Source organism: Perna viridis, chromosome 4 (genome assembly GCF_037379345.1).
Source record: "Perna viridis isolate PV_CMFRI_1.1 ecotype Kerala chromosome 4, ASM3737934v1, whole genome shotgun sequence".
Classification (NCBI taxonomy): Eukaryota; Metazoa; Mollusca; class Bivalvia; order Mytilida; family Mytilidae; genus Perna; species Perna viridis.
Window position 1 is genome coordinate 2,250,958 of NC_142448.1, and position 15,852 is coordinate 2,266,809.

The 15,852-nt window shown below is 34.6% G+C and overlaps 1 protein-coding gene across 2 annotated transcripts; it reads right to left on the reverse strand.

The window, feature by feature from the left end:
• Positions 1-431: 431 nt before the first annotated feature.
• Positions 432-2,859, reverse strand: LOC148618429 (histone H3.3A). 2 transcript variants are annotated; one of them, XM_088577342.1, is made up of 3 exons: positions 2,724-2,859; positions 1,429-1,724; positions 432-829 (listed from the first exon to the last, which is right to left on the reverse strand). In XM_088577342.1, the coding sequence occupies exons 2-3, from the start codon at positions 1,712-1,714 to the stop codon at positions 705-707; spliced, it is 411 nt and encodes a 136-aa protein (XP_088433468.1). In that variant the 5' UTR covers positions 1,715-1,724; positions 2,724-2,859; the 3' UTR covers positions 432-704. The 2 variants fall into 2 exon arrangements, with proteins under 2 accessions (XP_088433468.1, XP_088433467.1); XM_088577341.1 differs by having other exon boundaries at positions 432-833; positions 1,433-1,724; positions 2,724-2,858.
• Positions 2,860-15,852: the final 12,993 nt, after the last annotated feature.

The window sequence follows — 15,852 nt, forward strand, 5'->3', positions numbered from 1 at the left end:
CAGGCAAGCTAAAAAGCTGGTTTCTTCTCACTAAATGGTTCAAGTCGCACCCCAATCTACCTCGAGGCAAAAAAAGATTTATACACTTATCCACACGTAAATGACCATAAGTGTACATTGTCTACCGACTTTGACATCATGATACAACTGAAATTTTTTTGTGATTTAAAAAAAAAAAAAAATGTAGGCTCCCAGGAGCCTAAATTGGTCACCTGATTAAATTTTGTCTTTCAATGGCAATAAATTCACAAGTTTACTAACCTAGCAGTTTTGGTAAAACTGTCTGACCCCTGTTCTATTTTTGTTTTATAAAACATTCAAGTAAACAAACATCATAATAATCACTACAAGTCGCTTCTTTTCTTTTGTACAAGAGTTCTGTGAAAACCAACAGCATACTAGTCACACAAGTTGAATGAACACACAAGAAATAAAATTGAGACTACATTTATTCCTGAATTACAACATGAGAGAGATGCACTAAAACTTTTGTACAAGAGTTTTAAATGGTTCAAATGTCTAATTTTGGAAACGAATTGGAATAAATAATACACACAAAAAGAATGAAGTAAAAAGTTAAAATTAATGTCCAACTGTCAACAGACAGGCATCATGATTTTTCATAAAAAATACTTTGTTGAAAACTATTATCTGTAAAAAAAACATAAAAACATGTCAAATGTCACAATGATGATATGAGTACACTATGCTCTCTCCCCTCGGATTCTTCTGGCCAACTGAATGTCCTTGGGCATAATGGTCACTCTCTTAGCATGAATAGCACACAAGTTAGTGTCTTCAAACAATCCTACCAAGTAAGCTTCACTTGCTTCCTGTAAATAATACATAAAAACATTTTCACAAGCCATATTAAAACAATTAAGCATTGCCGAGACAAATGTTTGAGAAAAAGTAATAGTGCCAATTGTTGACAAAAATCTGATAGATGTATTTAAAAAAAAAATCTGTTGGCTTAACAGTAATTTTTCATGAATTTGAAAATAAAATAAACAAGTCCTTAGTAGGTATGATAGCTTCCACAAATTAAGGCAGTAATTTTTTTTTTTTTTTTGCAAAACTACCAACAACTGAAAATTGTCTTGGTAACAAATCACAACAGATTTCAACAATTTGCATTTTACGGAGCAGCCGTTTTACTATTCGAATGAGCAAGTTATTTAACACATTTTAATTCAACTGTAGACCAAGTTTTATTTTAAATTTGGAAATGTGTGATGCGGAGTACAGTAAACACTAAAAAAACTCTCCAACTGTTACACTGTTGTATTTTTCATGTAAATCTAAACTGCACTGTCATACTTCCAGCTATGTACATGCAAGTCAGTATAATGTCACAATTCATGCAAATTGTGGCACTAAAAAAACCATACATGACCATTTAATTCACAAATACTTATGGAATTATACATGCCTGCAGAGCTCCAATAGCTGCACTTTGAAATCTCAAATCTGTTTTGAAGTCCTGAGCAATTTCTCTGACGAGACGTTGGAAAGGGAGTTTTCTGATCAGCAATTCTGTTGATTTCTGGTATCTTCTAATTTCTCTCAAAGCTACAGTACCTGGTCTGTAACGATGGGGCTTCTTGACACCACCTGTAGAAGGTGCACTTTTTCTAGCTGCCTTAGTGGCCAACTGTTTTCTGGGAGCTTTACCTCCAGTAGATTTTCTAGCTGTCTGCTTTGTTCTAGCCATTGCTTATAACCTGTAAGCATCATGTAAGCTCAATTAAATAATTGTATACAATGGCATGATACGATTTGAAAGTTAGTTGTCAGTAAAGCCATCACCAGTTCAGATTCTCAAAGAAAATATGACCGCCACACAATTTAACTATATAGATACATGTGGAGTTTTTAAAATTAATTCTCAATAATGTCATATCAATACTCAGTACTTTTCATTTTTTTCTTAAAATGCAGTGTGAGAAACCATTATTTCCCCAACTTGCCATTCTGGCTAATGGAATATTGATCTTGCTAGCCAAATATAACTTCAACTAGCCACATTTTTTGTTGTTTTTTTTCTGTACTATCATCTGCTTTATCTTGAATTTGACTACCTTCTGCCTTTCTTCAACTATCTTTTCATTTGTTTTTAAATTGATCAAAAACTTTTCCATTTTCAAATATTCCCTCCCATTTAAGTTTTTCGTGTACTTCACTGTAACAAACAAGTATTAAGTAATCATTTCTGAAAAACTGAGAAGTTGTTACTGACCTATTGTGAAGAATACTTATAGAAAATAAGTATGAATAGATTTGCATTTTCAGATATTTAGAATGTGTAAGACTAAGTACATTTTAACTGCCTGGATTTCTTGTAAGTAAACACTTGGCGGGACAGTCCCTTTGTTCTAAAAATAGAACCAAGAATAACACCGGTTTCAATCGTATGCCCATTTGCAAAAAAGGGAAGTTATACTACAGATTTATAACGTATTTCACATAATTACGAAATACATACTTTACTTGTGTTGTCTTCCTGTAAGTACTAAAAAATATCACAATACTAATATTTCATTCGAACCATAACAAATAAAATGGCGACCAAGAAAATGTGAATACTGCTTTCCTCGATTGTTTGTTCTTTTCTAATATAGTTTCATTGTTAGAACTTTTTCATCTTGGTGGACAACTGACTGGAAAGTAAATACACTGTTTTATCATAATCATGATCAACTTAAACACTTCACGTCTCTTACCTTCGAGGTAGTTTTGCAATTTACCGCAATTTTTATCAACTAAACAACTTGTGAATACGTAATGATGTATACTGAGTACAACGTCAGGGTGAGACGGCGATTTCTATTGGATAGTTAATGTAAAAGAAATATATGTTTATTGGATCAAAATCTAGCCTTGTAATTGGTTATAATTTTTAAATGACTGTATTCTGATTGGATAAATATAGATATATTTCATTGGCCCTTATTCTGTACACTTTCAATCCAAGCCTGTTCAAAGAAAAAGGGGGATGCAAATCGAGCCTTATAACACAAATAAGTACCGACATGCATGTACTTTAGCACTCTGGTAGAAAAATTGTGTTACCGAACCGTTTTTATTGTTGTCTGCCAATACATTTTCAAAGAAAATACCCAATGAAAAGGGGGTTTAAATAAATGCATATGTCAAAATTTTAATCATAAAGATTTTTTTTCACCATCGTCGAAAAATTTAATGTCTATACACATTTCTGCAAGATGTCTGAACAAGATGCCCAAAGTTAAAGCAATGTATGACCTACCCTTTTAAGAAATAAACATGTGATAATACATTTAAATAACTTAAAATTTTTAACAAAATCAACCTGATTATTACATACCTTAACATGTACTAGTAGATCTAATTATCATCTCCGTGTCTGTAACACTCTTTATATATACTCGAGAAGGTAAAATTACTCAATTTAATTACTAATTAATTTGATAAAAATCACTTACAAGTGTCAAAAAATATCCTTTCGCTGAAAGAATAAAGAGACAATGGTGTCAAAATGCGAGCAAAAATAATTGTCACTTTATAATTTGATAATGACAACCTCCAAGCAATTCAAAGATATTGTAAAATTTGCCCTTCAGGCATATTGCACTTATAAAAAAAACCAAAAAAAACAAAACAAAAATACAAAAAAAAAAAACATAACAAACAAGACATTGAAAAACTGCTTAATTGCCATTTCATTTTTTATTTTTTCCCTCATTATTTTTACCCATAAATCACCTATATTATTACATTATTTTTAAATCACGTACTTATTTACGATTCACTGTTAGTTTTAAAATCTGCAATAATTCTTTATTATCAAATTTGACTAATGTATTTAATTCACTGTTTAATAATTCAGGGATCGACACTAACAGTAGTCCGGTAGTCCTGTGCCACCCTAATTTTGGAAAGGACTACTTGAAAATGTTTTATGGTAGCCCTATGGACTTTCTAAATTTTGCCTTATTTTTCGTAATATCTAAAAACAGAAACATCACTACCGTCTGCGGACTATCTGTTTTACCTATGAAGTAGTCCTGTTGACCACCAAACAAATGAAGTTAAGTGTCAAACCTTGCCGTATTCTTTTTGTAATATTTTAGTAATTTTTGTTCTTTTTTAATATTATAAATAAATCTAAAAAATAACTTTATAATAAAGCCCTCATAATTGGGCCGACCCGTAAGAGTAGTCAAGGACGTTAAAAACCACCTTAGTAGTAGTAACTGCTTGATTTATAGGGATGAGTTCCATTACTTGTTTAAGTGCACATCGTTTGGTAGTGACAGAAAACACCTTGCAGAAAAAATTGATGTAAAAACAAATATTATTATAGCTTTGATGAATAGCTTATTAACAATTTATATAAATTTATGCAACAAATTACAAAGATGTCTCCAGGGTCATTTTGTATGTACGGTGCCCTCAGAATGCACTGTGAAGTTTGCTGTCAGTGGAGTCGTTTAACGTTTGACTCTTAGGCGTCTTCTCTGTATTTTCTATTTTACTTTTCATGATGAATATTAAGCTCTGAAGTTTTTTTTTACCACACGACTAAACCGTTGTTACATACGTAATCTTTCCAATGCCTCTTGTGAACTTTATACATGTACTACATGTAGTACTTCGCGTTGCTAATCAAATGAAAACTGCAAAATATGGGTCTAACATGAGATGAGTTCTAATCGGCTGTCATTACAAATTAAAAAAAACTCTTTGTCTGGAAATACACAATGACAAATTATCAACATCGTTTTTACAACTTCTGATGAATTATATTAAACAAAAACAAAACAAAACCCAAACATTTGTGTTCATACAGGGACTTAATATCACACTCCCTGCATGTTTCATAGAACATAAGAATATACTTAGTATTTCATGGTGGAAATCTTAAACGATTAGAACCATCGGAGCTTCATCATCCCTCCTAGATATATGAACATTTTTCTAGTTCACCATAGTTAGTGCCCAGAAACAAGGAAATGACGCTTCTCAACGCTTCTATAACCCTTAATACTAATACACCATAAAAGTTAATCACAGCGCTGAGTTACAGTAAAATGCTTTGCAGGAGGCTGCTTGATACGACCGTAGAGGTCGAACCTTGAGTATGGACACACCATTAAAACTTGATACAGCTTTGAATTTTGATTACAATTAGGCATTTGACTCGGGATAAGAATTTGACAAGATTCGAAGTGGTAATTTTTTGGCCACCCATTCCAAAATGAATCCAGTCGAAACCCCAAAATCAACCCCAACCTTCCATTCGGAGTATGGCACCTTGTGGTACAATTTCAAACAATCCATTCCCTTTTACTGATGTTATTATCCAGAAATCTGAAGAAAAAATATTTGTTTCTGTGCCCCTTTGTTGCGACATAGCAGAAAACCGGGAGCTGCGAGATCGGCTTTTAATAAGATTGATTCACTAATAGCCAAGTTATATTCTGGACATAAGGAAATACTTGTTTTTTTTTGTGGTATACAATATCAGACATTCCTATGCTTTAACTCGAGTTCTATGAAATGCTTGTTTTTTTTGTACTTTGTAATAAAACGGGACCATAACCCCGAAAATCAGTACCAACCTTCCTTTTGTGGTTAGCAACCGTCTTTTAAAGAATTATATAGATCAGATATTCAAGCTAACCAAATGTCTACGGACGACAGTGCCATACCATTAGTGTCGGAAAATATTAGTTTTTGACACACTTAAGACTAGGGACTTATAGTTCATTATGGACACAACAACTGGTTAAGATATAAAAAACCTTCAAAATCGGACTAGAAATAAAAGTGGATTCTTTGGGTGTGGCCCCTTTAAATATCTGAGATCTGACTGAAGAAACAGACAGGGATTTTCATAAAGAATCCAACAAAGACAATTATCGGATCAATAGTAACAAATACAGCTCATAGAATGCAGTTTACATAAATTTATAAATCATAGTGATATGAACAAATTATAATTTATTAATACATGTACTTTATCAATTTTGTAAACAGACAAAATACAGGATACACGGCAGAGAATAGGTAGAGTTTATTAATAACAGTTAAGTTGTTTTTTTTTTTTTGGGGGGGGGGGAATTTTGTACCCTTCCAAGTTTTGTTTTACTCCAGTTTTCGTAAATAAACTAAAGTAAACGGACGATGATGACGACAGGATGATACCATTATACGACCAAAAAAAAAAAAAAAAAACTGCGGTCGTATTTATAGGAATTAATCTAAACTATTACTAACAAGCAAAATAAAAAATAAATACACATTCACATCATACTAACCATAAAATACCATTCATGAAACTTTCGATCGCTCGAACATACATCAATCGCGTACATCCTGACATAGATATAAATAACTATCAACACAGTGAACATAAAATATGTATATATCAGAAGAATAGAATGCATGAAAAATTAATGAAGTAAGGGATTTACCAGAGAAACAACATATCAAAAAAAAAAAAAAAAAAAAATCATACACATTCGATTACATAAATACGCATATACTAATTCTTTCAACAATACACACGCTTCCGCACAATCATTACACCCCTACACACACATACACCAGCAGACGCGCACCAACACACAAATCACACACACACACACACGCACACAGAGTCATGCAAGCACCATCTAACACACACGTCATCGCAATCACACCATCACAATATCACACGCACACACTTTAAACTGTATTTAATTACCAAATGTTAAGTACGAATAAAAGAAAAAAAGGATGTATGTATAGCGTTATAATCACTTGTTGAAATGCTTGCATATTCTGTAGATGTACTGTACACAGTTAACTGCAAAACATTCTGATTCATCACGACTCAGCTAGAAAAATCGGTCACTATCACAGGAGAGAATAGTTAGAGCTTGGGTTGTGTTATCCATACCATGCAGAGTTACGCTGAAAGCGATAGACCCAATGTTGATAATGTCACACCAGAATTTGTCTCTTGTTGAGTTTATAATAGAGCATGATGATATTATGTGTAAAATAGAATCGTCGTAGAAATAACCACACTGATGGCACAGGTTTCTAGGAGTATCACGGGAAGGTTTAACAAGAGCACACAACGAGATGACGAACCTGCACTGCGCTGTGAGGCGACTATGCTTCATTGAAATTGTCCATGCACGATGAGGTTCAATCTTTGGATGAATGACTTTAAAATATTCGAACTCGCTGTCAGATTCTAGTCTTTCCAGAAAATACTTTTCTTCCTCAGAATTTACTTTGTTTTTTTTACAGTTCGTTTCCATAGTGGTGTTGATGGAAAATCACAATTTTTGACTAGATTGTCAACAAATTGCATTAGGTCATTCTTTCTGAGGATTTGCATAATGTCATATATTAAACAGGCTTTTGACGTATCTGCTTGGTTGAGACGAAGGAGTAAGCGAGTAAAGAAAATCTGGCGCGGTAAACTTCTAGATGGAAGGTTGCGTAGTCTGCCGAAAAACAAGAGTTTCTTAATTTCGATTATATGCACGTGATTGATGTCCAACCAATAAGTGAAGTACAAATATCGGTTCTAGTTCTTTTTGGTAGACCTTGTATGTATTTACAAATGTATCGATGTGCACGTTCGAGAAGTAAAATTACATTTCCTGTTAGGTTATTCCACAGATCACAACCATAGAGAGCTTTTGAGTAGCAAAGTTGGAGGATGGATCACTTTACTGCAAGTTTTAGCATTTAAAATACTGGGATGCACACCTTGACGAATAATTGACATACTCAATGATCGGATAGTCCTACATGCCACTTAAGTTTTTTCTATGGAGTTGAATTTGTCGTCTAAGGTAATCCCGACATGTTTCAATGAACTGCATACAAGGAGAATTTCACCATTAAGTTTCAATTTAAATTCCATTGGTCTCTTTGAGAATAACATAACTCCAATTCCATTGATTACTGTAGTTTGCACAAATGTCAATCATATCTTGCATAAGTTGAATATTACCAGATATTAATGCGATGTCATCTGCCTGAACAGGACAACCGGCCTGAATATCAATCACCACAGCACCTTTCCCTGATGCACTTAAAATGTTTATCAATTGATTAACATAAACAAGGTACAGTTTAGCACACAACGAGCTACCTTGACGAATTCCTCTCTCAAGATTTGTGATTATATCTGAAACAACTCGACAGTTTATCATAGAATTTATCCAAAAGAGTCCAAAATTTCCCGGAAATTCCATTTTCAAACAATTTTACTTTGATGCCATTATGGTCAACCGTGTCGAAGGCTTTTTGACTGTCAAGAAAGGTGACAATTACACTAGAATTCCTCTCCATGTAGTGATGCACAGTCTCTTGAAGGTTGAAAGATGCAAACATGCTACACAAATGTTTCTGATATGCCATTTATTGGGGATTGGGAAAGTTGGTGATCAGTTCGTCCATGTGACAATCCAGAAGCTTTTCAAATACCTTGCAGACTACTGGAATAAGAGAAATTCCTCTATATGAATTACGTCGGATTTGGATTTATTTCCACCTTTATATAAGGGAATAATAACACTCTCTTTCCAGATAGATGGAATCTCACCATTTTCAAATATTATGGAACAGGGTTATGTTGCTACAAGATTGAAGTCATCACTACAGAAGTTTTATGGTCGTCATCGTGAACTCGTGGATCGTTATGGTGTATCCATCAGCACCATGAAAACCGATGTATTCAACGGGTCATAGTTTTCTTTTCCTCGTTTGTCTACCCCGGACTTGACTTTTTGTGAGCAACTCAGCGGGTGTTTCTAGAAAAGCAGAGGACGCTTACCCTACCGGTGCACCTGGTCCATGCCCCCAGTTTTTAGTGGAGTCCGAGTTGCTCATTTACTTTTGTTACTTTGTATGTATGATTTTAGTTACTTTATGTTCTTTGTTGTGAATGTCTGTTTTCCATGTCTGGTCTTTGTCCCTGGATTAAATTCTTTTGATTACCGCTATAACCTTGGTTCCCTTGATTACTCTTTCTCACCATTTTCAAATATCAGATTAAACAATTTGCATAAGTGATCTGTTAACACATTTCCGCCATATTTCAAATGTTCGTAGCATATTTCATCAACACCACATGTTTTTTTTTTATTCGGAAGACTATGAAGCACGATCTACATTACGATTAGCAGAGTTATTATTCCTTCGACGAATTTCTAAAAGTTTTTCTTGTAATGTATCGTCGTTTTGACCATCGGGAATCTTAGATATGTCTTCGAAGTGTTTTGAAAATTCGTTACATACATCAGATACACTGTGAAGCACCTTATCCCCCGATTTTAATGCAACACAAGTATTCTTTTTCTGTTTACATGAGTTGATAATTGATCATGCTAGTTTTTTATTTACCTCTATAGAATTCTGAATAGTTTCTGATACTGATGTGAAATAATCATCGTTTTTGACTTTATTACTAAACAGTTTGACAATGTCATAATACTTGCAATTTTCATTTTGTTCCTATTTTTTCACATTATTAAAGTCTTGAATCACCCTGTGAAGAATTCCATTATTTATTGTAGAAGTTATCTCCCTTTTATTGGCGTTTTTTTCAACATGGTCCCCCGAACTCATTTTTCAGGATATCATAACCATATTTAGTGAACATGTAGATGTCATTAGGTTCAATTAGGAAATGACCCTGCTAAGGATTTAATTACCATCTTTATGAGTTATGTCCCTTTAAAACAGTTTCTTTTAATTGCTCATATCTTAAAAATCATAAGAGATAGAATAATTCTGTAAACGGTTTCATGCACATACGCAGACGGCCTAATTAATAAACATAAATTTGTATATTCTTATCAAACCATACGGGAGTTATATCCCTTGAAATATCATACTTAAGTTTTAAAAATTTATATTTCGAGAACCGGAAGTTGTAGAGGCGTGGGACCTTCATCAATGATCTTTGTTTCATGTGACCTTTCATTTGCACCAAGGTCGAAGGTTACAGAGTGCTAGTTTTTCCCCTTTCAATATTTACTGTGGCACGGCCCTGTTGCGTCATCTTTCAAGATACTACAAAATTTGAACCATCGATAGACCTTTCTTAGGACTTTTACAGGATAATCCCCTGAAGAATTTCATTATCCATTGTAGAAGTTATCTCCCGTTTATTAGCGTCTTATCAATATGGTTAATAGGTCCCCCGAACTCATTTCCCATGATATCATTATCATACTTGGTGAACATGTAGATATCATCATGTTTTATTAGAAAATGACCCTGCTAAGGATTTCATTATCATCTTTAAGAGTTATGTCCCCTTAAAACAATTTATTTCAATCCCTCACATCTTGAAAACCATAATAGATAGAATCAATCTAAAAACTGTTTCATGTACATAAGATGAATACCTAATGAATAAACATAAACATGTGTTTTATTATCAAACCATACAGGAGTTTTATCCCTTGAAATATCATACTTAAGTTTTTTCAAATTTATATTTCGAGAACCAGAAGTTGTAGAAACATGGGACCTTCATAAATGATCTTTGGTCCATGTGATCTTTCATTTGCATCCAAGGTCAAAGTTCACAGAGTGCTAAAAAGCCTTTTCGCTGCATACATACAGCGAATGAAATGACTCTCTCGATAAGCCCTACATTTTGAGACAAAATTTACAACTGTCAGACCGTCTGTTCAAAAGTTACGACAATTTAAATGTTTTGCAGAATCCGGTTTGTGACCTTGACATAAACATATGACCTTGACCTTGTAAGTTTTTCAAGGTGGGGTAATCTTAAGATGTATGGTGGTAGTTTCATGTCTCTACGACTTCCGGTTCTGGAGTTCGTTGTTGCATCATATTTTAATAATCATTGGGCTCAAAATTGCCCAAATTATTTTGTAATTTTGTTGTATATGTTCTGCAAATTATCATTCAGTTTTCAGATTTGACATATCTTGTTGATATCTAGTTTTGGATCTATTGAAATTTTAAGTTTTGAGACACAGCAGACACACAAATGGTCATTCCACAGAATGGAAGATCTGCACAAGTACAACTGTTTCACAAAATACTAAGAACCAATATTAAAAACCAATAATACTACAACAACTTAAAATTTTCATATTTTCCATTGGTTTGGTATATTTCATCAACACCTATTTATAAATTTGATATTGCATCATTTAATAACTTTGTCGAAAGGGGTCATGTGATATATCATTTTGATGGTCTAAATGAGCACATTAAAAAAAAAATAAAATCAGAGTTTCAACCATGATAAGTAATACATGTTCAAATAGTAGGGTCATTAAATGCAAAAATTTAAAGTTCTTAGAGGTTAAGGTTGTTGCATATGAAATGAAAGGTCTTAAAGCGTACATCCGAAATATCGATGTTTTGTCTCGAAATAAATGACTTGGGTGAGGTCAATGAGTGGAAAACTTAAGTTGTTTATATAGTTAGGTTGTCGCACATCAAATTAAAGGTCATAATGTGTACATCCCAAATTTCAATTCATTGATATAGAAAAAGAACCCAGTTTGGGTTAATAAGAGCAAAATTCTAAAGTTCACAGAAAGTAGGGTTGTTGTATATCTAACGAAAGGTCGTCGAGTTGACATTACGAAAGTCATGATGGGAACATCGACAATTGCATTTGACAAGGTCCCCAAGTGCAAAAAGTCAATCTGTTGTAGATGTTTTAATGTGTATATTACAAAGAGAAAGTTTTCAATGGAAAGACCTTTCAATTGTTTAACAAACAAGTGACATACTAATATTTAATTACCGTTCCAATCATGGTTTCCTTTTAATTACTTACCGTCTGGAGCGTTGGGTCTATAAGTACTGGGTCTGGGGTCTGAAGCTTTGGGTGTATAAGTACTGAGACAGGGGTCTGGAGCTTTGGGTGTATAAGTACTGAGACAGGGGTCTGGAGCGTAGCTTTGGGTGTATAAGTACCGAGACAGGGGTCTGGAGCGTAGCTTTGGGTGTATAAGTACTGAGACAGGGGTCTGGGGTCTGGAGCTTTGGGTGTATAAGTACTGAGACAGTGGTCTGGAGCTTTGGGTGTATAAGTACTGAGACAGGGGTCTGGAGCTTTAGGTGTATAAGTACTGAGACAGGGGTCTGGAGCGCAGCCACCAGAAGCTATTTATATTTTGTGAATGGAGAAACGTAATTTCGCACTCAAATTTTAACACCTGGTAGGACAGACTTACTTAATGTTCTAAAAGCACAAACTGAGTTACTCTATACGTTTTTTTTTTTCAGAAAACGGCTACCTCATCTTTCATATTTGACTAATAATGCCTGTTGGATCAGTTCCATGTGAAAGCTTTTTTTTTCCAGCATTAAACAATTGAACGGGAGCACTATGATCGACGAGAGGCTCAATGGCTTTGAGGGACAGATATAGAGTTTATGTTTTGGACACGTTTGACTCTTGAGTTAATAGAAGAATCGGTGCATTGCATTGATCATGATTACATGGTATCATACCCTAAATCAACTGTGTTATATTAAATCTCTCAACTCTTTCCCCAATGTCAGCAGAGTATTATGTATGCTTCATTGAAAGGTAGACTAGCTACACCTGTATTCTGACTTATTACGTTCAGCACCATGTAAACGCAGTTACGGCCTTGCCCCGTATACAGGTACACGACCGTCAAACGGTTAATTGAGGAGGGAGTCCGATGAGAGTCGGTTAAGATTGGTAAATATTGTTTGTTTGTTTGTTTGTTGGGGTTTAACGTCCGAGCAGCAATATTTCAGCTATATTCAGACGATGAACATGAAATTGATGATAAAATGAAAATGAAATAATGATGAAATGAAAAAGGGATGGGACACAAGGGCAATGGGGTCGACAAATTTTGATTGCCACTGGAAATAGGGACAGGTGGGTAGGGTCGGGCAATTTAGCCTCCAGTGGCGGAGCCCTGTGGTTCCTACTCCGGGAGAATACCACAGTAGGATTCTTTAACGTGCGAGGAATGTGGCATCTTTCCCAACATAGTGCACCACTATGGTTTGCGGTCAGGTTTTCCGTACTATAGCCTGACAACCCCAGCATGTAACACGCCAGGGGTACCCCATTCCATCACCTGGGGCACACATCCCAATTGCTCTGTAGGCAGAGCGCCCTAGCCCCCGGCTAGGGTTCTGAGCACTATTTAGGCGCTGCTGCAGGTCTATTCTTTTGACACCCGGGCGGTAAATATTGGAAAGTAAATATTGGCAAGTGGTTCGTTGAGAGTCGGTTAACAGTGGTAAACATTGGAAAGTGGTCCATTGTTCGGTTAACATTGGTAAACATTGGAAAGCGGTCCGTTGTTCGGTTTACATGTGTAAACATTGGAAAGTGGTCCGTTGATCGATTAGTGTTCAGTGGTAAACATTGAAAAGCAGTCCGTTGTTCGGTTAACGTTGGTAAACATTGGAAATTAAGCGATCCGTTGTTCGGTTAACTTGGGTAAACACTGGAAAGTGGTCCGCTCAGTCGGTTAACATTGGTAAATATTGGAAAGCATTCAGTTGTTCGGTTAACATTGGTAAACACTGGAAAGTGGGCCGCTAGGTCGGTTAACATGGGTAAACATTGGAAAGTGGTTCGTTGAGAGTCGGTTAACAGTGGTAAACATTGGAAAGCGGTCCGTTGTTCGATTAATGTTCAGTGGTAAACATTAAAAAAACAGTCCGTTGTTCGGTTAACATTGGAAATTAAACGATCCGCTGTTCGGTTAACTTGGGTAAACATGGGAAAGGAGTCAGTTGGTCGGTTAACATTGATGAACATAGGAAAGTGGTCCGTTGTTCGGTTAACATTGGAAAACATTGGAAAATGGTCAAGTGGTCCGTTGGTTGGGTAACACCGGTAAAAGCGGTCCGTTGTTTGGTTAACGCTGGTAAACATTGTTCATGGGGGTGGACGTAAGGGCAGATTTACCATGTGACAGAAAAAACTAATTTAGATTTAAAAATCATAGAATCTGTAGCATTAGAAATCTGCATTGGAAATCACAAATGGCTCATCAATGGTGTATACCGCCCACAGACAATTAAAGGAAATGATTTTAATAATGATTTTACTAAAGTAGCCGATCAAGTAATAACAAAACATGACAATTTTATGTTCAAAGGTGATATGAATTATGACATGTTAAAATATGATAAATCCATTCCTTTAACATTTGTATGTGATATTCTTGATTTGCATAATTTAGTTAAGGAACCAATCAATGTAAGCCCCAGTCTTAACGACGTTATATTGTCAAACTCCCCAAATCATTGTATGAATGTTATGAATTTTAATTGTGGTTTGAGTGATGTGCACAACATGATATCAATACAGTTCAGGAGCGATGTTGAACCAAGGAAACATGCTAATAAAAATTACAGAAGTTTTATAAATTTCTCAGAATTTTTTTTTACATGATCTGAATAATGCAGATTTTAATAGTCTTAACTCAGAAAGTAATGTTGATTTAACATATAACCAATTTGAATCAGTTTCCACTGAAATAGTGGACATGCCCCAATGAAAAGTAGGAAAACAATAGCAAGACCTGCCCCTCTTATGAATAGTAAGCCGAGAAAAGCAGCATACAAGAAAAAGATGATGTATAATAGGTACCTAAAATTTAAATCTAGTAAAAACTGGGAAAATTATAGACAACAGAGGAACTTAGTTAACAAAATTAAGAAAGCATCCATAAAACAATTTTTTTTTCGAACGTGTGTATCGGTGGACCTAGGTCTAGTAACTTCTGGCTTACAATCAAACCTTTTATAAGTAATAAAGGCAACATCAGTAACAAAGACCTAATACTGGAATGATCAAATCATTAATGACCAAGCACAAGTAGACACAGAATTTAACAACTTTTTCATAAATGTGGCAAAAGATATAGGATCTAGTTAGCTATCAATGAAGAAGAACACCCAAGCATAGCAAAAATAAACGAAAATAAAAATTTAGAGAAATTGAGTGTAATTTTGTAGAAAAAACAAATAGATAGAGCTAATGTTAAGAAAGCAACAGGCGTAGATGGTATACCCCCAAATTGCTACACTTGCTAAACCAGCCATTGCTTAACCTATCACAAACATGATAAATAAAAGTTAAACAACTTCTAAATTTCCAGAAAAACTAAAAGAGGCCAAAGTTGTGCCGTGCTATAAGAAAAATAATGCCCTAGATAAGTCTAATTATAGACCAGTAAGTATTCTTCCCTATATTTCCTTTTTTTTTTAAAAAGCCATAGATGTACGATTGACTGATTTTTTTAAACCATATTTTCCATCCCTATCTTTCAGCTTTTAGGGCTGGCTATGGTTGTCAAACTGCATTATTGAAAATAGTGAAAGACTGGAAAAAAACATTGGATGATAATAAATTTATAGCTGCTATTTTGATGGATATATGCAAAACATTTGATTGTCTCCCACATAATCTTCTGTTAGATAAAATAAAATCATATGGTGTTTCAGATAAGGCTCTTAATCTTCTCTGAGATTATTTGTCAAACAGAAAGCAGTGTGTCAAACTAGGATTCTCATTTAGTAAGTGGGAGAAATTTATAAAGGGGTGCCACAAGGGTCAATTTGAGGACCTGTATTGTTCAATATTTTTCTAAATGATATATTTTATTTCATTCAGGATTCTTCTCTCTATAACTACGCTGATGACAATACTCTTTCTTATGCTGGATATAATCTTAATGAAGTCAAAACAAAATTGGAGGCAGATAGCTTGAAATTGATAGATTGGTTTGCAGTGAATCAGATGAAAGCCGACCCTGATAAATTTCAGGCACTTGCCATTGCCCCAAAAACTTATGATTAAAT

Coding starts and splice junctions, on each gene's coding strand:
- LOC148618429 (XM_088577342.1), bottom strand. CDS start 1,714: ATGGCTAGAACAAAGCAGACAGCTAGAAAATCTACTGGAGGTAAAGCT. Junction 830..1,428: donor TATTGGAGCTCTGCAGGCAT/GTATAATTCCAT, acceptor ATTTACAGGAAG/CAAGTGAAGCTTACTTGGTA.